Consider the following 26,511-nt stretch of genomic DNA (forward strand, 5'->3'; position numbering starts at 1 on the left):
AGCATTGGGTTAGGATCAGTTGCCTGAGACTACAGTCATGTATGTGTGAGTTGTATTTGCATGAGTGTGTATGTGTGTGTGTGTTGCCTAATTTTGATGAAGGCCTTACTGGCCGAAAGCTATATTTGAGAAAGTTTTTTTATTGTGCCTATCTGTGACTCAGCGTCTCTACTATTTGGTGAGTAGCAACTTCCCTTTTCATAATATTGTTACATTCCATCCAGGATTTCCTATTGTTTACATTTTTACCATTTTTGTTATTAGATTGCAAACCCAGAGTAAAAAAATTCTTAGTTTATAAAACTAAACTGATCTTCAAAGTCCCTGAAAATCATCTTCTTTTTCTACCTCTATCATCATCATCATCGTCCATTTCATATATAAGATGCCCTTCACAGCCATCGAGAGTGTTACTTACGCCGCATTTTTTGTAAGATTTAACAAAATGCCTTCTTTCACTCTAAACTAAGACTGTTTTATCCACTAACACACTTGTTTGATTGTAAGTCCTTTTAAAGCTCCCTTCGGTGTGAATTCTCTTTGAGTTTCATCCATTATCCATTGGTTCCATTCCTGTTCCATACACACTTTAAATGGTTATTTATTGAGACATCAAGAGGTTGCAATTGTGAAGTAAGTGCTCCTGCCATAACAGCAAGTTCTTTATTTCCCTATCTCAATTTATCTTACACAGAATTTTACAAATGACTACTAAACTGATCTAGCACAAGAAGAGAACTTTTCTTCAGTAAAGCACCTTCCCTTCTCTCCCACACTCTGTTAATCCATAATTTCATACCAGCCTCAACCACCAACTGGTGGTGTTCCAGAATGTTTCGCCATTGTGTTGAAAATGTTCATTGGATTAAGTTTAGTACCATCAGCACAACATGAAAGGATAACATAGTAGTGCATTTTTCCATGTCAACTTGTTTTTACAGTGAACAGCATAGAAAAAAGACATATTGCTTCTTACCATAAAGAAGGCACATTAAGTTGCAAACAGGAACAATTAAAAGACGCTTACATAGAGCTTTCGGCCACAGCCATCGTCAGTAAAGAGGAACACACACAAGAAAGCACACCTCACATATGCATGACCATCAACTCCAGCATCTTGGGCCAGAATGCAGCTATCATGTGGATAGAATGCAGCTATCATGTGGATACAAGCAGCAATCTAGAGGAGATGGGGAAAGGGGAGGGATAGTAGTGTATGGATGGGTAGAGAGACGAACACTGTCTGGTGGGATGTGCAGGGACTAGAATGCCAACAGGTACAGTGTAAGTAGGTTGTGGGAAAGGGAGGTGAGGAAAAAAGGAGCAAAAAAGGAGAGGAGCGGGACAAGATGGGCAGATGCATTGATGGAAGGCTGGAAATAATCAGGGGGGAGATGAGAATGGGAGAAGATGATAGGGAAGAGGGGATGGAAACTGTTGGGAGGATGGTGTGGGAACAGTATGTTACAATAGGTTTAGGCTGCGATAATTATGGGAGCAGAGAATGTGTTGTAAGCATGACACCCATCTGCACAGTTCAGAAAAGCTGCTGGTGGATGGAAGTATCTAGATGGCTTGGATAGTGAAGCAGCCATTGAAATCAAATGTGCTATGTTCAGCTGAAGGTTGTGCCACAGGGTGGTCTACTTTGCTCTTGGCCACTCTTTGGAGGTGGCCATTCGTCCTGGTGGACAGCTGATTGGTAGTCATAAAAATATAAAAAGCTGTGCAGTGATTGCAGCAGAGTGGGTAAATGACATGGCTGCCTTCACAGGTGGCCTGGCCCCAGATGTGGATAAAATTAGTAAGGTGCATGCGGAATTAGGTAGTGGGTTTGAAGTCTGAAGGATGTAGGGAAAGGTGGCTGTGCTGTGGATTTGTTTATATACTTTCCCTTCAATTAGTTGTGTGTTAGGATAAAGTTAGTAAGGTGCATGAGGAATTAGGTAGTGGGTTTGAAGTCTGAAGGATGTAGGTAAAGATGGTGTTAAATAGCGATAGGACCATGGGTATGAGGAATGTTGGTGTATAGGGAGGTGGCGTCAACAGTGATGAGTAGGGATCCAGGAGGTAAAGGGGTGGGGATGGTGGAGAGATGGTGAAGGAATGGTTGGTGTCTTTGATGTGAGAGGCTAGATTATGGGCAATTGGTTAGAGGTCTTGATCAGTGAGAGCCAAAATTCTTTCAGTGAGGGCACAGTGTATTTGAGTCATTTTTGTATTAATTCCAGTGCCATTTTGAGGGTGTCTTTGAATCCATTTCAATATATCAGCTTCTAGTTTTGGCCATTTTACATTCAGTCCTCTATTTGCACATTCTTCCACTTTTTTTCCATTTCTTTACTAGCCCACCAATTGTGAATGGTTTTTTCTGTTGGTGGAGAGCCAAAATGTTGCTCAGCTACTCTGTTTCCATGTTTTTTTGCATAAAATTGTTACTTTCAATTTATAGCCTGCTTCATACAAGTACCTTTTACACCAATAATTCAAATCACTTTGAATTCAAGTTCACTGGCATCGTAGATGCAGTTTCACATCAGAGGCTAGAAAGTGTTCGGGTTTGTGATGAGGGGTGGAAAGAGGAAGACACTGTTAACAAGCTTGTGAATCCCTAAAGGTGAAATTGTCGCATCAGTGCCCTGCTGGTGCGAGTTAAATCCAATGTTGCCAGATTGAGAGAGGTTTCCCACAGCATCGAATATATGGCCATTTTTAAGACTAGTGGGAATTTGAAATCAAACACTGGACATTTTTGTATTAATTTCAAGTACAAGATGCACCTGAATTTTGGAGGCAATTTTTTTAAGACTATTTACCTTGTTTGGAGTGCTTATTTTATACAGAGGAGTAGAGTTTTAATACTGAGTTTTGTAGCCAATACCTTGACTGCAGTGTATGTGTCATAACAAATTCTTAAGTATTTCCTAATAAATCTTAGTTTTATTGTCTCATGCTGTCAATTACATATCTTTCTCATTTATGGAAAAAAAATGCAATTGCTGCTGAAAGAGAACTCTCAGCGGTTGTAAAGTTGTAATAATCCATAAAGATTTGAGAAATCAAGTTTCTTGTTTTGATTTTTTTTACTTTTTTTGTTGATAATTGTTAGTGGCATTTCTCAGAGTGCTATTTGCATATTTACAGTTTACCTGTGTCTTGGGGTTGCAGCCATCTTCAGTTTCTTCATTTACATCATTTCTTCACATATTCAAAGCAACTGACTACTAAAGCCTGTGTCACCTAGGATGGCGCTTCCGCACATAGAGGCGGAGCAGAAAGGAAGCGTGGGGGGGTTAGAACTGTGGATGCGCGGCAGCAGAGTGTGGGCAAACAAAGTCCATGTTGCTGAATTGCATTGCTGCAGATAACAGTCAGGCTCGTTTGCCTATGGTACATTGTATTGTACGTTCAAATATATGAGTGGAATAATAAATATTAAAACCAATTTCGATCAATCATCATGAGAGATATATTAATTCACATCATTAAGTCACATCCATTGCTCCACAGATTTACTCTTGTGTGACGTCAGGAGGGGAGAACAGCTGACACAACTTTATGAAGACGTGAAGTACAATTTTTCTCAAAACGACATTGAAACTGCTTGCAATAATTACCACTTGTTGCGATTTGAACTGCATTATAAGTAAAAATTTAATACACAACAAAATTAACTTCAAGCACAAACCGAAATCATTATATTTGCTTGACTACTGCTTCTGCTCAATATAATTTTTAAAGGTGTGTGTGTGTGTGTGTGTGTGTGTGTGTGTGTGTGTGTGTGTGTGTGTGTGTGTGTGTTTGACAACAGTTAAGTGTAATTACTGCGTTTTTAGAACTGGTGGTAGAAAAGACTAATGTAAAAGACTATCGTAAAAATGGTCAGTAAGTTGTTATATTTTTCGTTATTAATGGGCATTATGAGTTTAAACGAACATGTTAGATATTATAGTGAGAGACCGCATTTATAATCCATTGAACAAGTAAACAATTAACCGTCATCTGCAAATAACTCCAGGGAATCTGACTGATAACATCGAAAACCACCGATGTCTCGACAATTAACAGTTACTGTCATTTTAGGGCCTTATCCAATTCATGCCTTGAAAATGACAGAGATTTACAACATGGTGGGAGAAGCTTAACTTCTCCTTGGGAAATATGTTGAACATTATAGTCTACATAATTAAAAGGATAAAAAGTCTCAATTAAATATTCTAGGAAGTTCTCATTATTATGTATGCAACTGATATGTTGACAAACACAGTTTTTAAACCACGAGTCTTTAAAACTAAGAAATATTATTACTTTGTTCCAAAGTCTACATCATAATATCATCGTCTCTTCTATTTGAATGTTTCCAAACAATCTGATTCTAAATTCACAATTATAGGTTCAAGGCTTATATCCATCATCACTTCCGTGCCAAATTTGTCTTCCTGAAGCTTCCAGCATACCAGAGAGTCCGTGCCCACTACAGCTAGGATGTTGTCTGTTGTCTCATTGTCTATTGCCTCATGCACAAGCGATTCACTGTATGTTATCTTGAATGTCTTTTTTTATTATTTTATTTTATTTATTTATTTTTTTCCTCTCTCATATAGCCTTAAAACCCTTTGTCCAAATTAATTCAATGGGGCTACAATGACAGTGACACATGGGTAAACACAAAACTGTGATCCCATTCACGTGCAAGGAAGTCAAGTTTGTACGTTCTGTCATGTGACTTGTACAGTATAAATTAACAACCTGCAGGAGATTGGCACAAATCTGTTTTATGCAGTGCTTAACATTTTTATTTTTAAGCCAGGAAAAAATATTTACTTTTCTGGTGTTTGTACTTGATGTTTTTTATCTGTAAGAGTTGAATTATAACTGGCAAAGAGCGACTTCGAAGCAAGGTATAAAAATAATTGTGAATCATGTCACAAAACTGACAGTGTTCATTCCTGAATGGTGATCACTGCAATTTTTCTTGCACATAAATACAAGTTTATTCTCAGAAATAAAACCAGAAGAAGAGTCAGCATGCAGAATAATTATCTGAGAACCTATCCCTAAGAGAACTTTACAACCACCAGTACCATCGCTCATTTTCCAGTAGACATTGGAATGATTGTAATTGACCCATGTTTCATCAAGGTAATACGCTGTTGAACTACCTCCTTCTCTTGTATCGTGAATCTTCATATGGGATATAATTCATCCTGCACTTAGTTCACTTCTTTGAACTAATAACTCTCTTCTTAATGTAACTGGAACCAATGTTTTTTTAAAATTCTTTACCTTGGCAAAGTGCTTACCATTGAAGCCAGCATAACTGTAACACGTTTTTGTTATATGGGGCATTCATCATTAACATGGAGCACTTTAAAAGATTGTGGTTACAGGTTCCTTGTGATTTTGATGCTTTCCAGGCAACACGAAACCAACTGTTTCTACAGTTACTACAGCTCTGACACTTTTTTCGATTACAATTCTCTTTACAGTTCTCTTGCTGACACCACATGGTTCTGGAGTCCATTCTTGTGTTTTACAATGTCAACAATAGGATACCTGCTTTTAAATTCACGTTTGAAAAGTTATAAATGCGGTAAATAATCTGCCTCACCTGTTTGTGAAGCAGTCCACATTTTTTTTTAATTGCACTTAATCATTTATAAGATTCACATTCACAGCAATACTGCTGCAAGAAAAAAAAGGAAACAAAAAAATTGATAGTTGAATAAATAATTCGGTTGTCGAGAAGTGTGGCAACAGTGCAGCATGTGGGAGTGAGATTCTTGCTTTCTAGCTGTAACTCTCTGCTAGCCGCTCAGAAAGAGAATGAATATTATTGGCCGCCAGTAGCTAGTGGAGGGGGATGTGCAAAACAGCTGAAAATTGGACCGCCTTGCCAGCCGGTGTGACCGTGTGGTTCTAGGCACTTCAGTCTGGAACCGCGAGACTGCTACGGTCGCAGGTTCGAATCCTGCCTCAGGCATGGATGTGTGTGATGTCCTTAGGTTAGTTAGGTTCAAGTAGTTCTAAGTTGTAGGGGACTTTTATTTTGGACCGCCTTCTTACATGACACAAACTTTAACATGATATATAGGAGATGTTGCATTGCAGACAGGTGCCACAAAAATACCGATAAACATGTGAGATTTTGGCTGAAAGGCCTCTTGTGAAGTAAACAATACACCAACATTTATGCAAGAACAATTCGCACACACAAGACCACTGTCTCTGGCCACTGAGGCCAGACTGCAAGCAACTGTAGATGATGGAGGTATGGAGGAGGCTGGGGCAGAGGGGGAGGGATGGCAGTGCAGCAGTGGAGCATGCAGGGATGTGGTGGGGGCAGGTTAGGGCAGCTAGATGCAGTTGGGAGGGTAGACGGTGGGATGGTGTGGCAGGTTGGGTGGGCGTTGGAAGGGAAGTGGAAAAGGAGAGGAGGGGGGGGGGAGAGAGAGAGAGAGAGAGAGAGAGAGAGAGAGAGAGAGAGAGAGAGAGAGTAGTGGATGCGCCGGTGAAGTGGGAGAGCAGGGAAGGGGATAGGTAGTGGGTGAAGGACAGGGCTAACAAAGTTTCATGGCCAGAGAGGTTACAGGAAAGATGGTATTAACAGAAAGGATCCAGCTTTTCTCAGTTGCACTGGTGGGAACTCTCTCTGCAATATATCCTACGTTCCTGTAACATCAGTGGCCTCAGCCTTTGTTAGTCCCTGCCCTTCACCCACCTATCCTCTTCCCTCCCCCCTCATCTCCCCCTCCCCACCTCATCTCCCCCTCCCCACCTCATCTCCCCTCCCCCACCTCATCTCCCCTCCCCCACCTCATCTCCCCTCCCCCACCTCATCTGCCCTCCCCCTCAACTCTCCCTCCCCACCTCATCTCCACTCCCCCTCTTCTGCCTTTCACTTCCCCCTCCTCCCTCTCCCTCTCCTCTACTTCCCCACTCTCCAATCCACTCACCTACCTCCACCATTTAAACTCCTGACTGCACCTAGCTTTCTACCCTTTCTCCACCATGTCTCTGCTTGCTCTCACATGCACAACACTTTACCATCCCCTCCCCCTAGCCAGTTACCCCCCCACCCAGCTATCCCCCCCACCCAGCTATCCCCCCCCACCCAGCTATCCCCCCCACGCTGCTATCCCCCCCCACCCAGCTATCCCCCCCCCACCCAGCTGTCCCCCCCCCACCATGTCTCTGCGTGCTCTCACATGCATGACACTTTACCATCCCCTCCCCCCTACCCAGTTATTCCTCCCCCTAGCCAGCTACCCCTACCACCCAGCTATCCCCCCCCCCCACCCAGCTACCCCCCCTGCTTCACCCCCTCCTCCTTATCCTGAATCAGACCCAGTTTTTATGGCTGTCAGTCACCCCATCCTCATTGGTGGTGATCACGGACCGAATGACATGGCCTCCCCTCAGCTTCTTTATATCTCACCTGGACTCTCACCACATGATAATTCAGTGTAATTGCAACAGATATTATTGTCAGCTACTGGAAATACAACGTCTTGTTTCCTCCTATACTGCATTCTGTCTTGCTCTTCAAGAAATGCACTTCCGTGATGACCACTCTCCAACGTTTCATGGTTATCAGGCATTCTTTTGGAACTGTGCTGGCCTCGGAGTAGTGTCAGGAGGAGTCTGCACTTTGGTTTGTACCAATGTCATTAGTGTCTGGTTCCCCCTTCATATCAACCTGGAAGCGATAGTGGTTAGAGTGCAAATGATTTCAAAAACACTACTTGCAATGTCTACCTCCCGCCAGGTAGGCCACACCCTTGTATTGAACTGTCTACATTAATACAGCAACTTCCAACCCCGTATCTCCTCCTTGGGACTTGGATGCACACCACACTTGCAGGACACCTTGCGACACACTTTGTGACAGCATCGGTGTCCTCTTCCTATCCTGTTACCATACTCCAGCAGAAACACTGAGTTGAGCCCCCCTGTTTCAACCCTCACCAAGCTGAACCCTGTAATGGACCCTTCACTGAATATGAATTTTTGCAGGTTCTTACCTCTTCACCTGACACAGCCTCAGGCGTGTATTCCATCCACTGCCAAATGATCCAACACTTGGACATTACACAAAGGCAATATCTACTCAGGGTCTTCAACCATATTTGGCTCACAGGCGTCTTCCCCTCACAATGGCAAGACAGTATAGTTATCTCCATCCTTAAGCTCGGGAAGAACCCAATGTCTCTCGACAGCTACTGCCCAATTAGCCTGATGAACGTACTTTGTAAACTGCATGAAAGGATGGTTAGCTTCCAATTATGTTGAGTTCTCAAATCTCCAGGCCTGTTATCCCCATATCAGTGTGGCTTCAGGGAAGGACGATCTCCAACTGACCATTTACTCAGATTGGAAACTGCAATCCGACAGGCTTTTACTAACTGCCGACACCTTGTTGCGGTCTTCTTTGGCCTACATAAAGCATACGACATGGCTTGATGCCACCACATTTTAATTACCCTCCATGACTGGGGCTTTCATGGCCCCCTCCCGATTTTTATCCGCGAGTTTTTATCTCACTGGTTTTTCTGGGTCTGAGTTGACACTTCACTCAGCATCCCTCGAGTTTAGGAGAACGGTATCCCACAGGGTTCTGTATTAAGTGTCACACTCTTCCTCATAGCCATCAATGGGCCTGTAACCTCTGTTGGGCCTCTGGTTACCCCGGTGTTGTAGGTCGACGATTTTTGCATCTGGTAGCGTCTTCTGAGCACCAGCCTGATGAGCCTCTGTGTGAGCTGTCTCCCATGGCTTCCAGTCTTCTCCCTCCAAAATGTGGGTTATGCATTTTTGTCATGAATCTGCAGTACACCATGATCCAGAACTTTATTTAGGCGATGAGCTCCTAGATGTTGAAGCACAGTCCTCTTTCTTGGACCTTATTTTTGATAGAAAGCTAACGTAGCTGCTCCATATTCGCCACCTGTAGACTACATGTTAACCCCATTACCTTTCATGACTCCAGCTGCGGATATATGTGGATCTACGTCAGATCTCTCTTTGCCCAAAAGTGGAATGACATCTGATGCACTACTGCTCTCAGTAATAAACTCTGCACAATCAAGGAGACTATTGCAGTTTGGTGCTCCTACTTCTGCTCCTCATGGAAGGAGTCCACTATTTATACCAGTCTCACCCATTGTTTCCTCCTGAGTAATGAACCACCCCCGTAATGTGGTTGTGGAGTCAGACTGATGCTATCCCATATTTTGGTGAAATATGCCCTTCTTTTGGCCCTTCTTACTAGGTGTGCTCTTCCAGATTCCTTAATTTTAATATTAGCAAACAATTCACGGGTGGTTGAAATGGTCCTCAGTTTCCTCCATGAAAGTGGTTTTTACTTCCTTATATAAGGTTTTGCTTTACTCCTGGAGCAGGGGCAGGGTGGTTGTGATTGTGGCCTCTCTTCATGTTTTCTTGGTCTCGGACCCCATGACCACTTCCCCATGCAAAGACCACTCTTTTTTTTCCAGTTTTTAGATTTTGTCTAACCTAAAGCCTTCTACTGTGTGTATTTTAGATTAGATTAGATTAGATTAGATTAGATTAGATTAATACTAGTTCCATGGATCATGAATACGATATGTCGTAATGATGTGGAACGAGTCGAATTTTCCAATACATGACATAATTAGGTTAATTTAACAACATACTTAAGTTAATATAACAACTTTATTTTTTTGTGTTTTTTGTTTTTCTTTATTTTTTATTTTTATTTTTTTAATATTTTTTTCTTTTTTTTCTTAATTTATATCTAAAAATTCCTCTATGGAGTAGAAGGAGTTGTCATTCAGAAATTCTTTTAATTTCTTCTTAAATACTTGTTGGTTATCTGTCAGACTTTTGATACTATTTGGTAAGTGACCAAAGACTTTAGTGCCAGTATAATTCACCCCTTTCTGTGCCAAAGTTAGATTTAATCTTGAATAGTGAAGATCATCCTTTCTCCTAGTATTGTAGTTATGCACACTGCTATTACTTTTGAATTGGGTTTGGTTGTTAATAACAAATTTCATAAGAGAGTATATATACTGAGAAGCTACTGTGAAAATCCCTAGATCCTTAAATAAATGTCTGCAGGATGATCTTGGGTGGACTCCAGCTATTATTCTGATTACATGCTTTTGTGCAATAAATACTTTATTCCTCAGTGATGAATTACCCCAAAATATGATGCCATATGAAAGCAATGAGTGAAAATAGGCGTAGTAAGCTAATTTACTAAGATGTTTATCACCAAAATTTGCAATGACCCTTATTGCATAAGTAGCTGAACTCAAACGTTTCAGCAGATCATCAATGTGTTTCTTCCAATTTAATCTCTCATCAATGGACACACCTAAAAATTTGGAATATTCTACCTTAGCTATATGCTTCTGATTAAGGTCTATATTTATTAATGGCGTCATACCATTCACTGTACGGAACTGTATGTACTGTGTCTTATCAAAATTCAGTGAGAGTCCGTTTACAAGGAACCACTTAGTAATTTTCTGAAAGACAGTATTGACAATTTCATCAGTTAATTCTTGTTTGTCAGGTGTGATTACTATACTTGTATCATCAGCAAAGAGAACTAACTTTGCCTCTTCATGAATATAGAATGGCAAGTCATTAATATATAATAAGAACAACAAAGGACCCAAGACTGACCCTTGTGGAACCCCATTCTTGATAGTTCCCCAGTTTGAGGAATGTGCTGATCTTTGCATGTTACGAGAACTACTTATTTCAACTTTCTGCACTCTTCCAGTTAGGTACGAATTAAACCATTTGTGCACTGTCCCACTCATGCCACAATACTTGAGCTTGTCTAGCAGAATTTCATGATTTACACAATCAAAAGCCTTTGAGAGATCACAAAAAATCCCAATGGGTGGTGTTCGGTTATTCAGATCATTCAAAATTTTACTGGTGAAAGCATATATGGCATTTTCTGTTGAAAAACCTTTCTGAAAACCAAACTGACATTTTGTTAGTACTTCATTTTTACAGATATGTGAAGCTACTCTTGAATACATTACTTTCTCAAAAATTTTGGATAAAGCTGTTAGAAGGGAGATTGGACGGTAATTGTTGACATCAGATCTATCCCCCTTTTTATGCAAAGGTATAACAATAGCATATTTCAGTCTATCAGGGAAAATGCCCTGTTCCAGAGAGCTATTACACAGGTGGCTGAGAATCTTACTTATCTGTTGAGAACAAGCTTTTAGTATTTTGCTGGAAATGCCATCAATTCCATGTGAGTTTTTGCTTTTAAGCAAGTTTATTATTTTCCTAATTTCAAAGGGAGAAGTGGGTGAGATTTCAATTGTATCAAATTGCATAGGTATGGCCTCTTCCATTAACAGCCTAGCATCTTCTAATGAACACCTGGATCCTACTATATCCACAACATTTAGAAAATGATTATTAAAAATATTTTCAACTTCTGACTTTTTGTTCGTAAAGTTTTCATTCAATTTGATGGTAATACTGTCTTCCTCTGCTCTTGGTTGACCTGTTTCTCTTTTAATAATATTCCAAATTGTTTTAATTTTATTATCAGAGTTGCTGATTTCAGACATGATACACATACTCCTGGATTTTTTAATAACTTTTCTTAATATAACACAGTAGTTTTTATAATTTTTGATAGTTTCTGGGTCACTACTCTTTCTTGCTGTCAGATACATTTCCCTTTTGTGGTTACAAGATATTTTTATACCCTTAGTAAGCCATGGTTTCTTACAAGGTTTCTTACGAGTATATTTAACTATTTTCTTGGGGAAGCAGTTTTCAAATGCATTTACAAAAATGTCATGAAATAAATTATATTTTAAATTGGCATCAGGTTCACGGTACACCTCATCCCAGTCTAACTGCTGTAGGCTTTCCCTGAAATTTGCAATTGTTAAATCGTTGACTGAACGTACCACTTTGGAGGACTGTTTAGTATTGCTGAATGGAGCTATGTCATATATTGTAACTAGCTGTGCACCATGATCAGAAAGACCATTCTCAACAGGCTGAGCATTTATCTGGTTAAACTTATCTTGGTCTATAAAGAAGTTATCTATCAGTGAGCTGCTATCCTTTACCACCCGAGTAGGAAAATCAATAATGGGTGTCAAATTGAAAGAACCGAGTAATACTTCAAGGTCATTTTTCCTATTACCCTCTTTCAGAGAATCTACATTGAAGTCCCCACAAATAATAATTTGCTTCCCCCTGTCTGACAGATAGCACAACAAGGAGTCCAAATTTTTCAGAAATAGATGAAAATTTCCTGATGGGGACCTATATACAGTTACAATTATAAATGTGCCTTTATTTAATTTAAGCTCACAGGCACATGCTTCTATATGTTTCTCTACACAAAACTTTTTTGTTTCTATACTTTTTGCACAATGATAACTTTTGACATATATGGCAACTCCTCCTTTCTCCATATTTTCTCTCATTACATGTGCAGAGAGCTTATATCCACTTACATTTACCTTATCCATATCAGTAACAATGTGATGCTCAGACAGGCATAGTATATCTATTTCATTCTCAGCTTCTAAATCTTCTAAACAAACCAGAAGCTCATCTACTTTATTCTTTAAACTCCCAATATTTTGATGAAATATACTTACATTATTTTTAATTATACCTTTATGAGAACCTTTCCTTATTCTAACATTTGCAGTACTCTCCTGTCTGAGTTTCTCATTGTGCTTAGGCCTAGTTCCTATACCAGTGGTCACACGGTGTTCAGAGAGGCAGATTATGTCAACTGGGTTGGGTGACTTTAATTCATCAATGCAATTACCTAGGACTGAGCTACAACTTGGTGGAAATAAAATTTCTGGTGATTGGTGAAAATTTATAATTGATAGCTGTGATTGGTGATCCAATGTGCTAGAATTGTGCTGTTTAATTTCTTTCCTAAACTGAAGATTTGTTTCAATCCTGACCTCTCGTAGAACTTGACATCTTTCTGTCTTACCTATCCTAAAAAAGGTGCTGCTCCAACACCTGTAACCACTGGTATTTTACCATTCATGGCAGTGCCTCCCCCCCTTAAATTTCCTGCTATTACCCCAGCCAGTTTCCCCTTCCCTTTCCTGTTGAGATGTAGGCCGTGCCTGGTATAGTCCCACCTACTGAGATAATCAACAGGAACCACACCAATATGAGCCCCCGCACCCGACCCAAGCAGCCGTTCCAACTCCAAATTAACTCTCCCAACAGAAGAGTCCAAATGAGGCCGGTCATGACGTCTCAGGACAGATACAAATTCAACATTGGTGTGTCTCGATGCCGACGCAATCTTTACCAGGTCACACTCTATACTGTACCCAGGATCTCTGTCAATGCTGTTCCCTGGCCCTCCCACAATAACCACGGTGTCTTCCCTGGTAAATCCTTTACAGAGTGAACCTAAATCCTCTGTCACCTGATCCAGACTAGCACTTGGTTTGAAAAAATTTGTGACCTGGTATTCTGGTCCTAATTCCTCCTGCAGAAGTTGGCCTACACCTCTGGCATGAGAACTGCCTAACAACAAAACTTTCTTCCTTTTCGATAACTTTCCTACATTCTTTTTCAATTTCCTATTGAAAGTTTGTTGTGTCCTGTCTACACCTACCTCTGCTTGAGGCTCATCAGTTTCTAACTGAAGCAACAGGTCAAACTTATTTTTGACATTCACCACAAAACTGTCAGACTTAGTTCTAGGCCTGTTCCTTCTGCTACCTGTTGCCACTTCCCACCTCTCTTTGCCCTTCTCCCTCCTTAACCTGTCCAGATCTTCCCTAGCCTGATCTAGCTCAGCCTGAAGGGCAGCAATTTTCCCCTCCTGTTCCACTATCTTCCTATCTCTGCTGCAAATCCTACATAACCACTGATGAGCCTGATCCACTTTCCCAACACCCACGCCACTGCAGTCCCCCCAGTGAAAAAAACTACTACATCCATCACACCAAACCCCGGAACTAACAATTCTACGGCAAGTCAGGCACTTCTCACTCATGGCAAAAATAATACTTTAGCTAGAATAAATCAATTAAATTACCGAAAATCAAAAAAGACGTTACAAGAATTAAGCCTATTCACAAATGTATATAAGCAAGTTTCTGATTTAAAATTCCGCTGTTTTTCTGAGATCTGTATTAAAACAATGAAGGTATACGCTATTTATTATATATTTCACTCGATGGAATGAAAAAAAGGACAATTAAACGAGATACTTTAACTTTGATTCTCCAAAAACGTTACGAGAATTAGGCCTATAAACAAATGTATATAGGCAAGTTTCTGATATAAAGTTACGCTGTTTTTCTGAAATCTGTATTAAAACAATGAAGTTATACGCTATTTGCGGTAGTTTACTTATTTGTTACCGAGAAACTAGTTAAATTACCGTGAAACAAGAAACAAACACGTTTACAAAATTTAAGCCTAAGCGCGACTTCGCGAAGTTACGATCTTTTTGTGTTTTCTGAAAAAATACGCAAAGAAAAGTGAAACCTTTAATGGCAAGACTAAACGATACACTAATGCACGTATTTAATTTGTTGTCGGCGTTAAACTAAATTATATTACTGTCTAAATCACTTATCTTTCTGGAAATGGTTTCTGGCGTCACTTACTCGGCGGCCATCTTGGAACCAGATCTGGAGATGTCAGCAGACTTGTCACCACCTCATTTTATAGTTTGACTTCCCTGACTGGACCTGTCCACTTTTAACGGTCCCTCTCTCTTCTGTGGGTAACTTTGGAATTGCGGGACTTACGCCCTCACTGTTTGGTCCCATAACCCCTCTCTCAGTGTGTGTGTGAGTTGTGCTTGGAATGTAGAAGGCTTTTTGGATGAAAGCTCACTTGTTTAGCAGTCTTTTTGTTGTGCCTGTCTGCAACTAAGAATCTCCTGTATATGGTGAGAATACTATAGTAATGTATCCATTTTATATAATGAGATGCAATTTGTGAAGTGCTAGAAATGAATATAAACTATTTATAGTACACTGTATCACTATGTTATGAATGAATGGTGTACATTTCCAGAAAACAGTAAGAAACGTAGTATTCAATTGACTTCGTACAGTTGTGTTATCCAGGTAAAAGTTTTATGCAGTCACAGAAAGAACTAGTTCCTTTTATTTAAATTATTTGTCTTTTGGATGAGAGTTTTTATCTAAAAATTTTCGTCAACTATTTGTCTGTTTTCAGTTAAAAATTTCGATTCAGTTTCAGAGTGCTACATAATCACCTTGAAGTATTTATTTTGAAATCTTTGATACATTTCATAATTTATTCTATAAATCCTACATTAGTATGTAAGTTCATTGGATTGTGGCTCCATATCTCAAATATATGGCGAGTTGTTACCATTATTCCTTCCATTATTTGTTTTCCAATCAGCACTTTCCTGTATCAAACTGAACTAACATTGACATGTTTGTGTTTTTTGTCATTAAACTAAAACTTCTGTTTTGAAAATGATTGTGTAAGAAATAGACAAATAAAAATCGCCTTTCTTAGTTATGCATGATAAATTAAGTAGAAACATAGGAAGCTAGTATTTATTCATTGTACATGTGGTTATTTCTCATATCCACTCGCATACACTCATGTAATTAAATCAAATTGATTATTTTTAGATGCTGTGTAAGACAGTCAGTGGGCACAGATGAGATAAGGTAAATTCACCTGAAGACTGGCCAAATAATATCAGTATAAAAAGGGTACGAGAGGACATAATGAATCACAACCTATGGATTTCGAAAATTGCTGTGTTAATACACTGAGTCAATAAAGATATTTCAAAGTTGTAGAAAAAATGAGTAAGCAGATAATGTAACAAAAAAGGGGACTTGCCGATAAATTAAAAGTGTGTGCCAGGCCAGAAATCAAGCCTGGCCATTTACTTTGCCTAGTACTTTACACTGCAGAATGAATGATTTTCCCTTGAACCAAAACTTGAACCTGTTGCTGTGCCATTCTGTCATATTATTTCTCCAAGAACCCATAGCCTCTGAGGTACTCAAGACACAATTGAAATTTGGAGAAAAATTTAAAGAGATAGTGTATATTGTTATGTGCCGTGATTAATCTAATCTTCTCTTTGTGGGTCCTATGAGAGTGATGTGTAGATGTCTGTAACATATTCCTGGATCCTTGGGTAATACTGGTTTTTTAAACCTTTTTGTGTGGCTCAGTGCCTCAATGGTGAAGGGACTGTGGATCTGAAAGCTCTAGGTTGGATCCTCAGTCAGTTGTAGAGTTTTCATCTGTCACTTTTCATTACTTTCATCTCTGGCAATATTTGTTAGCATGAAAAATGCTGAATTGCTCCGTGGTTTGGAATCTGATTAAACTTAAGCTCCCTGAAAACTGGCTGGATAATTCAGTTCAAAGGTCAGATGAGGGCAATGGCCTATCAACCCTAATAGGACCATTAGTGAAGTACAGTGGTGTCCAGACCAACCTTCAGATTGATAACAACTTTAAAATTGAACCTTTTTAGTAGGCATATTTGGGATAGTTCGTGTATCCTTAAGTGTCTGCTAGCAGGTTTTTCAGCAATTCTTTGAATGTGATCAGTAACACCTGTTAGTCATATTAGGAATGGGTCCCACACTTTAAAAAGTGTTTTAGGATGTGGTTTGCAAGCAGTCTCCTTTCCAAGCTGACTGAATTTTCCCAGGATCCTACTAATGAACAAGTCTGCCAGCTACTATAACTATTATTGGGCCTAGCTGATCTTTCTGCTTCATATATTCACAAATTACTGCACACAGGTATTCACATGAGAGGGTTGATTCCAGTTGTGGCTCATTGATGTAGTAATCATATGATGTGAGGTGCTACCTAAAAGTTCTGGAATACACCAATAAATAAAATTAGCCTTTACTTGGATCTTAGTTATCACCATATCCTTCAAAGTAGTTCCCTTTGGGGTGTCTACACTACTCTCAGTGGTTTTTCCATGAACTAAAAGCTCCTTGGACTGCATTTTTCATGAGACTGTTCAGTACCACTCGCAATTCTGTTTGAAACTTCTCAAGTGTGTGAAATCATCAGATTTTTAAATTGAGTTTTATTTATTTATTTATCCTTTGACAAAGTACATTGTATGGATCAAGATATATTTTCATTTCATGCACCAACAGGTACATAATTTTTACTGTTTACTGTTAAACAAATATATAATTTATTGCAAAATTATTCTAGGGCTATTTAATATTAAATTAGATTTTATACAATTTTTCTTTTGATGCAATAGTGATATTGCAGTTGTTTTGAACTGTAGTGCACATAAATTTATTAACACTGTAATAACAGTTTTCTATTAGAAAATTTTTGAGACTTTTTTGAAAATATTTTTATTGTTTATTTCTCTCAAGAATGAAGGGATTTTTTCAATGGCTTTTGGTCCAGCGTATGGTGGCTTTCTTTGTATTTTTTTGTGTTATGTGTAGGCTCATGGAATAGGTTCCATTTTCTTGTGTCATGGTTGTGTTGTGTGTTGTTATCTCTAGTATTGGCAGAATATTTGAATTTTGTCGAACAGAGGAGTTCGTATAGGTACATACTGGGTAATGTTACTATTTTGAGAGCTTTAAATGCTGGTTGACATGAATCTTTCCATTTAAGGTTGGCTGTAATTCTTATGGCTCTTTTTTGTAATTTAAATACTTTATTAATGTTTGTTTTCAAGGTACCTCCCCACAAAATTATGCCGTAACTTAATGTCGTATGAATTAAGCATAGTATATTGTTTTCATAATGCCTGTATCTTTTAGGTAGCTGAGTCTGTGCAGCACATATAGGTTTGCGCTGAGTTTCCCCCTTATATATTCTACATGCTTATCTCAGTTTACATTTTCATCGATAATTATCACAAGGAATTTTGTATATTTGGTGGTCTCTGCTATGCATTCATTTAAGCATACATTGATATCTTCACTGTGAAAGTTTCGAAGTCCTAAGTTTACACAACGTGTTTTAGTAATATTATTGTGCAGGTTTAATTCAGTAAATCTTTGGATGGCATTATTTACTTCTACATTGGCTTTTATTTCTAGCTTTTCTGTGTCTCTGTCCATGAACAGAAGAGTTGTGTCATCTGCATAGGTAACTATTCTACCATTTGGGATGTGATTTGTGTATAGAGTGAAGAGTATTGGGACAAGAATGGAGCCTTGTGGCACAGAGAAGTGTAAAATTCTTGCTTTAGATCTTATTTTTTCACCAGTAGTTGTTGTAATTTCAGTATATTGGCTCCTGTTTGTCAGGTATGAGAGAATCCAGTCTCCTGCATTTCCTCTTATGCCATATGCTCCTAATATTTCTACTAAAGTTTTGTGGTTTTGTGGTCTACACAGTCAAATGCCTTTGTTAGATCCATAAATACTCCTTTCATTCTGGGGAATAAAAGATGATCTGCCATCTTGAAAACATTTAAAACAGTCATAAGTTTGTCTGTGACATAAGGCGTCTTCCCCAATGCTTGCTTCTGCCTGTTGTGTTGTTTATGTTGCAGTTTTTAGGAGTCCGAAACAAAAGTTTATGTACATACTTTGCTACCAGACACACACCATCATCAATTTCACAAGACGTGCAACACATGAGACTGGGGCATTCCATGTCAACTCCACACAGTTTTAATATGAATTTAAACTCCCATCTCATATCTTGATGAAACTTGGCACAGGTATAGTTTACATATAGATTAAGACAAATATCCAATTTTATTAAAGTACATCACTTTGTTTTAGAAATACGGCAGTGTGAAGTTGTCAAAAATTGCCGAAAAGTGCTTCACTGCCATAATTTCAAAACACTATAGCAACTCTGATGTTGTTGTTGTTGTTGTGGTCTTCAGTCTTGAGACTGGTTTGATGCAGCTCTCCATGCTACTCTATCCTGTGCAAGCTTCTTCATCTCCCAGTACCTACTGCAACCTACATCCTTCTGAATCTGCTTAGTGTATTCATCTCTTGGTCTCCCTCTACGATTTTTACCCTCCACGCTGCCCTCCAATACTAAATTGGTGATCCCTTGATGCCTCAGAACATGTCCCACCAACCGATCCCTTCTTCTGGTCAAGTTGTGCCACAAACTTCTCTTCTCCCCAATCCTATTCAGTACCTCCTCATTAGTTATGTGATCTACCCATCTAATCTTCAGCATTCTTCTGTAGCACCACACTTCGAAAGCTTCTATTCTCTTCTTGTCTAAACTATTTATTGTCCATGTTTCACTTCCATACATGGCTACACTCCACACAAATACTTTCAGAAATGACTTCCTGACACTTAAATCTATACTCGATGTTAACAAATTTCTCTTCTTCAGAAACGCCTTCCTTGCCATTGCCAGTCTACATTTTATATCCTCTCTACTTCGACCATCATCAGTTATTTTGCTCCCCAAATAGCAAAACTCCTTTACTACTTTAAGTGTCTCATTTCCTAATCTAATACCCTCAACATCACCCGACTTAATTCGACTACATTCCATTATCCTCGTTTTGCTTTTGTTGATGTTCATCTTATATCCTCCTTTCAAGACACCATCCATTCCGTTCAACTGCTCTTCCAAGTCTTTTGCTGTCTCTGACAGAATTACAATGTCATCGGCGAACCTCAAAGTTTTTATTTCTTCTCCATGGATTTTAATACCTACTCCGAATTTTTCTTTTGTTTCCTTTACTGCTTGCTCAATACACAGATTGAATAGCATCGGGGAGAGGCTACAACCCTGTCTCACTCCCTTCCCAACCACTGCTTCCCTTTCATGTCCCTCTACTCTTATAACTGCCATCTGGTTTCTGTACAAATTGTAAATAGCCTTTCGCTCCCTGTATTTTACTCCTGCCACCTTCAGAATTTCAAAGAGAGTATTCCAGTTAACATTGTCAAAAGCTTTCTCTAAGTCTACAAATGCTAGAAACGTAGGTTTGCCTTTCCTTAATCTTTCTTCTAAGATAAGTCGTAAGGTCAGTATTGCCTCACGTGTTCCAGTATTTCTACGGAATCCAAACTGATCTTCCCCGAGGTCGGCTTCTACTAGTTTTTCCATTCGTCTGTAAAGAATTCGTGTTAGTATTTTGCAGCTGTGGCTTATTAAACTGATTGTTCGGTAATTCTCACATCTGTCAACACCTGCTTTCTTTGGGATTGGAATTATTATATTCTTCTTGAAGTCTGAGGGTATTTCGCCTGTTTCATACATCTTGCTCACCAGATGGTAGAGTTTTGTCAGGACTGGTTCTCCCAAGGCCGCCAGTAGTTCCAATGGAATGTTGTCTACTCCGGGGGCCTTGTTTTGACTCAGGTCTTTCAGTGCTCTGTCAAACTCTTCACGCAGTATCGTATCTCCCATTTCATCTTCATCTACATCCTCTTCCATTTCCATAATATTGTCCTCAAGTACATCGCCCTTGTATAGACCCTCTATATACTCCTTCCACCTTTCTGCTTTCCCTTCTTTGCTTAGAACTGGGTTTCCATCTGAGCTCTTGATGTTCATACAAGTGGTTCTCTTATCTCCAAAGGTCTCTTTAATTTTCCTGTAGGCAGTATCTATCTTACCCCTAGTCAGATAAGCCTCTACATCCTTACATTTGTCCTCTAGCCATCCCTGCTTAGCCATTTTGCACTTCCTGTCGATCTCATTTTTGAGACATTTGTATTCCTTTTTGCCTGCTTCATTTACTGCATTTTTATATTTTCTCCTTTCATCAATTAAATTCAATATTTCTTCTGTTACCCAAGGATTTCTACTAGCCCTCGTCTTTTTACCTACTTGATCCTCTGCTGCCTTCACTACTTCATCCCTCAAAGCTACCCATCCTTCTTCTACTGTATTTCTTTCCCCCATTCCTGTCAATTGTTCCCTTATGCTCTCTCTGAAACTCTGTACAACCTCTGGTTCTTTCAGTTTATCCAGGTCCCATCTCCTTAAATTCCCACCTTTTTGCAGTTTCTTCAGTTTTAATCTACAGGTCATAACCAATAGATTGTGGTCAGAGTCCACATCTGCCCCTGGAAATGTCTTACAATTTAAAACCTGGTTCCTAAATCTCTGTCTTATCATTATATAATCTATCTGATACCTTTTAGTATCTCCAGGGTTCTTCCATGTATACAACCTTCTATCATGATTCTTAAACCAAGTGTTAGCTATGATTAAGTTGTGCTCTGTGCAAAATTCTACCAGACGGCTTCCTCTTTCATTTCTTAGCCCCAATCCATATTCACCTACTACGTTTCCTTCTCTCCCTTTTCCTACACTCGAATTCCAGTCACCCATGACTATTAAATTTTCGTCTCCCTTCACTATCTGAATAATTTCTTTTATTTCATCATACATTTCTTCAATTTCTTCGTCATCTGCAGAGCTAGTTGGCATATAAACTTGTACTACTGTAGTAGCTGTGGGCTTCGTATCTATCTTGGCCACAATGATGCGTTCACTAAGCTGTTTGTAGTAGCTTACCCGCGTTCCTATTTTCCTATTCATTATTAAACCTACTCCTGCATTACCCCTATTTGACTTTGTGTTTATAACCCTGTAGTCACCTGACCAGAAGTCTTGTTCCTCCTGCCACCGAACTTCACTAATTCCCACTATATCTAACTTTAACCTATCCATTTCCCTTTTCAAACTCTGATAATAAAGTTAAAATGATTAGAGGGGTATCATTTTTCATGAGGCACAGGGTTATCATTGATGAAGTGTTCATGCAACAGTGCACCCCATTGTAGTGTATTGCAAAGGAAAGAAGAAAACAGAGCATACGATCTTGTCATAATATCTAACTGTGTAGAGTGTAACGCCATAGCAGTCTACTGTTTTTTTTAAAAAAAAAAAAATAATTCGACTTTTCAAAACCAAACTTCAGACTGGTATACAGAAGATATACTACTTTTTGGATGGCTGTGCAGCCCAGTACAAGCATAAAAAGAATTTGTTAATGAATGTTTCCATAATGAAGATTTTGACATGGAAACAGAATGGCTTTGCTCATGGAAAAGTACTTTGCGATAATGTTGGTGGCCCTGCTAAAAGATTAGCAACAAAACCAAGTCTACAGAGTTTGTATGATAATGAAATTCTTATTCCACAACTTTTTGATTGGGCAGTTGTATCACTACATCTGAACACATTGAATTTTTAGCACAAGAAGAGTACAATGAAACTGTAAGATTCCTAGAAGAGTGCTTCCGCCAGTCTGTTACCTGTTAACTTCAAAGGGACACAGACGTTACATGCCTTTATACCCATAGCGTTAAGTACATCAAAATTATACAACAGAATCTACTGTTGAAACAGTTGCAAAATCTTTTGAAAAACTGGTTTTGAGAGATATTCATGGATATGTTAGTGCCATCTGCAATAAGAAATGGTGGTTAGCTTATGTTTTAACAAAAGACAAAAGCCTTGATGAAGTTAGTCACCTTCTTTCGCCCAACTGACCCATCACTGTCTTATGCTTATTCTGCAAAACTTTATATTCTAAAAGCATTTGTGAATGGTGTTCTTTGTAAAGTAAAGCCAGTAACACCAACAGGAGAAATATATCAAATTTCTGAGGATAATACTGTAAAAACAAATGAACCACTTAAAAAGAAGTGAAATCTTAAAGCACATTCTGTTTTTATCGGGTTTCACAAGTGACATTTCAAAGGCATGTGTCAACAGTAAATTTGAATATGTACATAAACACATTAAGAAAGAAATCAAGTATATTTCTGCTTAAATCTACAGATTTTACAAAAATGTAATTTTTTAGTTAAATATGTATTTTTGAAATTTTACCCAAGTGTGAACCCATGACAGTCCCACTTTCATACTTTGGAAATTGTTTAACAATAATGTGAAGTGATGTATATAAGTTTTCAAAAAAAATTGGAGATGTCCTTTTTGATAAATTAAAAATTTAAATATTTATCAAAATTTGAAAAAACAAAACTAGTTTCATCTCAAACCCAAATTGTGTTGCATATGTTAGGATAGCTCATGAAAAATTCTGCAAAATGACACATCTCACATCATTTTAGCTTTGTTAGGAGAGTTGCTGCAGCAATTTGAAATTATGGCAATGGGGCATTTTTTGCAATTTTTTACAGCTTCACATTACGATATTTTCAAAATAGCTGACATGTTTTTATAAAAATTGAGTGTTTTTTTAAAAATCTGTATGTAGGCTATCTCTGTGCCAAGTTTTGTCCAAATCTGAGATGGGAAGAAAAGTCACTATGTTGACTTGACAGGGAATGACTCAATGGCAAAATGTGCATTGGAATGTTTAAAGCAAGTCGTTCAATTTGATACTACTTTGAAATTTTATCAAGACCTGACTGAATATCTATGCAGCACTTCAAAGAGTGCTTCATTTTAGACAACTACATCATCTGGAAAAATGTGGAAGTTAGTATTGCCTTCCAGGTTGTTAATGCACAACATTAACAGCAAGCCCACAACACACTTCCTGTGGACACATCTGATTTATCATCAGAATTTTCCCCCTAACCTGAGTAAACAGGCTACAGCACTGTTCTTTAGTGGTCACAGGATGCCTTTTATAATCATTAACACATTACACACTTAATCATTTATAAGAGTTAATGATAGGGAAGCAGATGTAGACAAAACTGTGAATGAGAAATTTCTGACATTTGGTTTCTTCTCTTAGGTTTGCCTGCTGTGCTTTGGCTATGGTCATTTTGTCTGAGATTGCAAGTTTTTCCCCCGTGCATAATTATAATGTATATGCTTGTTTAATAGTGAATTAACTTATAAATGTATAATATTTATGATTTATTTTGTTATTGAGGCATAGTCTAAATAAACACATTATCCAAACAGATATTGTCAGATGCTGGGATGGCTGCAGCCAGAGCTATGTCGGGTGGAGATGTATCTTCTCTCATCTGGAGAAATGCTGACTACTTGGCATTCCATACGGCTCGCAACTTGAGACTGCCTGAGAGGCAGCAGGGAGCTCTCGCTGTACTTGGAGTCCTTTTGAGGCATAGCCATTTGGAAAACTTGCCACAACTCAGGGACATGGTTGGACTGGTGAGGTTATGTTCATCTGCATGTGGGACTTCACTGCTTGGTATATAATCTTCTTAGAAAACTGAAGCAGAATTAAATCATGGAAATGTCATTAAAATTGTTTTGTCATATATTACGACCAAGGATGAAGATTTTTAATGGACTAATGGATGAGCAGTTATTAAATTGTGTAGTATAAAGGCAGTTAGATTGGTTACAGAGCATTGTACATTTATTAGTTATGTATCATAATCATATAACTAGCTTTTCAGTTAATGTTTGATTTGTACATACTGCTTACACTGTGACACTTACCATCTTTCATCTACTCTATTTGCTATATTAATAAGTGGGTTGACTCTGTTTGGCATCTACTTTTGTTCCTCCTCGTTTTGATATTTTTTGTGTGCATGTTTGCATACATGCTTGCCTCTCTCTCTCTCTCTCTCTCTCTCTCTCTCTCTCTGTCTGTGTGTGTGTGTGTGTGTGTGTGTGTGTGGTTGGGGGGGGGGGGGGCTACTGTGGGGGTGCATGCTTCATTTTCAACACATTTTATTCTAGTAGCTTGGCTTATAAACAGAAATTTACAAGTTATTTAATTTCATCTGTATCGTACTTCTGCTCAGCACATTGTAGAAATTTTGCATCTGTAATGCTACTTTCATGTCCCCCACCCCACCCCACCATATTCCCACATTCATACTGATTAATCTCCATAAAATAATGCTATGGAGTATGGCTTATTTGCAGTCTAGGATTTGTTTCATTCTTTCTCCAAGAAGTGCCATCCAGTAAGATATGCAGAAGAATGTAGAAAATTGGAATGTCAAAGAGATGTCCAGCAGGTTGAAGCTGTCAGGTGGGTCATGGCTGACTACGTAGTTTTAAGAGGCAAAGGTCTCAATTTGTTTCTGGTGCAACATGCAGTTTCGTCTGTCAGGTAGCTTCACCTTGATTAGGTACATAGTGAAGGTCCTAGAATCCATGGGCAATGAAATTTTCTGGAATCCAGAAAATCATTAAGCTTTTGCTGCTACAGATGTGCTAATTGCATTCCATACTGAGGAGGCTTTTCTTCTGGATGTTCCGCTCACCAAATGCTGGTGCCTGTGCTGAGAGACAGCATTCTGGCCAATATGAAATATTTATCATCCAATTTTTCGAAAACTATTAAGTGAAAAATATGGATTTTTGCACATCTTACAGTCTGATGTCTTCACTCAATAAATAATTGAATTTCGTTTCATTATCCATCATACTTACTGCACTGCATCAAATTAAGTAAAACATTGTGTGAAATTTTAGAGATGAAAACACACTGCATAAACTTTGTGTCTGATTGCTTTAGTTCATACGTTGCAGTGAATGAAATGTAGATATCAAAATTTTATTTAAATGTGAGAGCATAAAAATATCGCATTTTGTTCTCGAATGATTGGTTTTTATATCTAAATGATGGTTGTACATGATGTGCCCATTCGTGTCCCTGTATATTACGAATCGTGTGGTAATAAAAATTGTATAATCTCATAAAAGATCCAAGATATTGAAATGAGGTCTTTTGCAAATGATAGCATGCATTGAAGCACATCTGTTGTATGATAAGTTCTCGAAACTTATTTTTATTCTCTGAAATAGGGAAGTAACATTTCTACAGCAGTGAGAGGCACAGCTAAGGATGTATTCAGATGTCCATAGCACTATACGAAAATCTGAGTGGTGCACGTGTTCATGTCCACAACATCTGGGGAACAGCATAGCAAGATGTATACATACTCTGCAGCATTGAAAGGGTTAAGTCACTTCTGAGGTGAATTCAGGAGACACTGATCCATTCAGAACACCCAAATGCTGTTGGAAGCAGCAACACAATAATCTTTTATAAGTACCGTATTCACTCAAATCTAAGCCGCACTTTTTTTCCTGTTTTTGTAATCCAAAAAACCGCCTGCGGCTTAGAATCGAGTGCAGAGTAAATGGAAGTTCTGAAAATGTTGGTAAGTGCCACCACAACTAACTTCTGCCATCGAATATATGTAGCGCTACACAGGCATGCTTTGCAGGCACAAAGATAAATACTGGTGCCAAAACCTCTGCATCAGTAAATAAATTAAAAGAAAAGGTAGAAGAATGTACACATTATGCCATGTATTCTTTCGTGCTCGCCGCTATCTCATTTAAATCCTGTGTGCCTAATGAACTACGAAACTATAGTGAGACAACAGCAAACGTGGAAGAATATACGTATCATGTCATGTTTATATTCGTATTATTCTTATGCTGTATAGTGATACAGTCAGAAATGAAGCACGGCAACTGACTAGATTTTTAAATCTAAGATGACTCTAAAGAATGTAATGCACTAAAGAGGCATCTGCAAAGGTTTTCAAACGGAGAAAAATTTTCGCTAAGCTGTCGTTCAGAACATCTTCTATTATATGCAGT

At 38.6% G+C, this 26,511-nt stretch overlaps 1 protein-coding gene across 2 annotated transcripts in view; it reads left to right on the forward strand.

Moving 5' to 3' along the window:
* LOC126236130 (TELO2-interacting protein 1 homolog) overlaps window positions 1–26,511 on the forward strand; it is a 153,475-nt gene that overhangs the window by 88,579 nt on the left and 38,385 nt on the right. For both annotated transcript variants that reach the window (XM_049945207.1, XM_049945208.1), the window contains one exon: window positions 23,875–24,087. In XM_049945207.1, the coding sequence (XP_049801164.1) occupies window positions 23,875–24,087 (213 nt within the window). The remainder of the gene's footprint in view (window positions 1–23,874; window positions 24,088–26,511) is intronic.

This window comes from Schistocerca nitens, chromosome 2 (assembly GCF_023898315.1).
Source record: "Schistocerca nitens isolate TAMUIC-IGC-003100 chromosome 2, iqSchNite1.1, whole genome shotgun sequence".
NCBI classification, from domain to species: Eukaryota; Metazoa; Arthropoda; class Insecta; order Orthoptera; family Acrididae; genus Schistocerca; species Schistocerca nitens.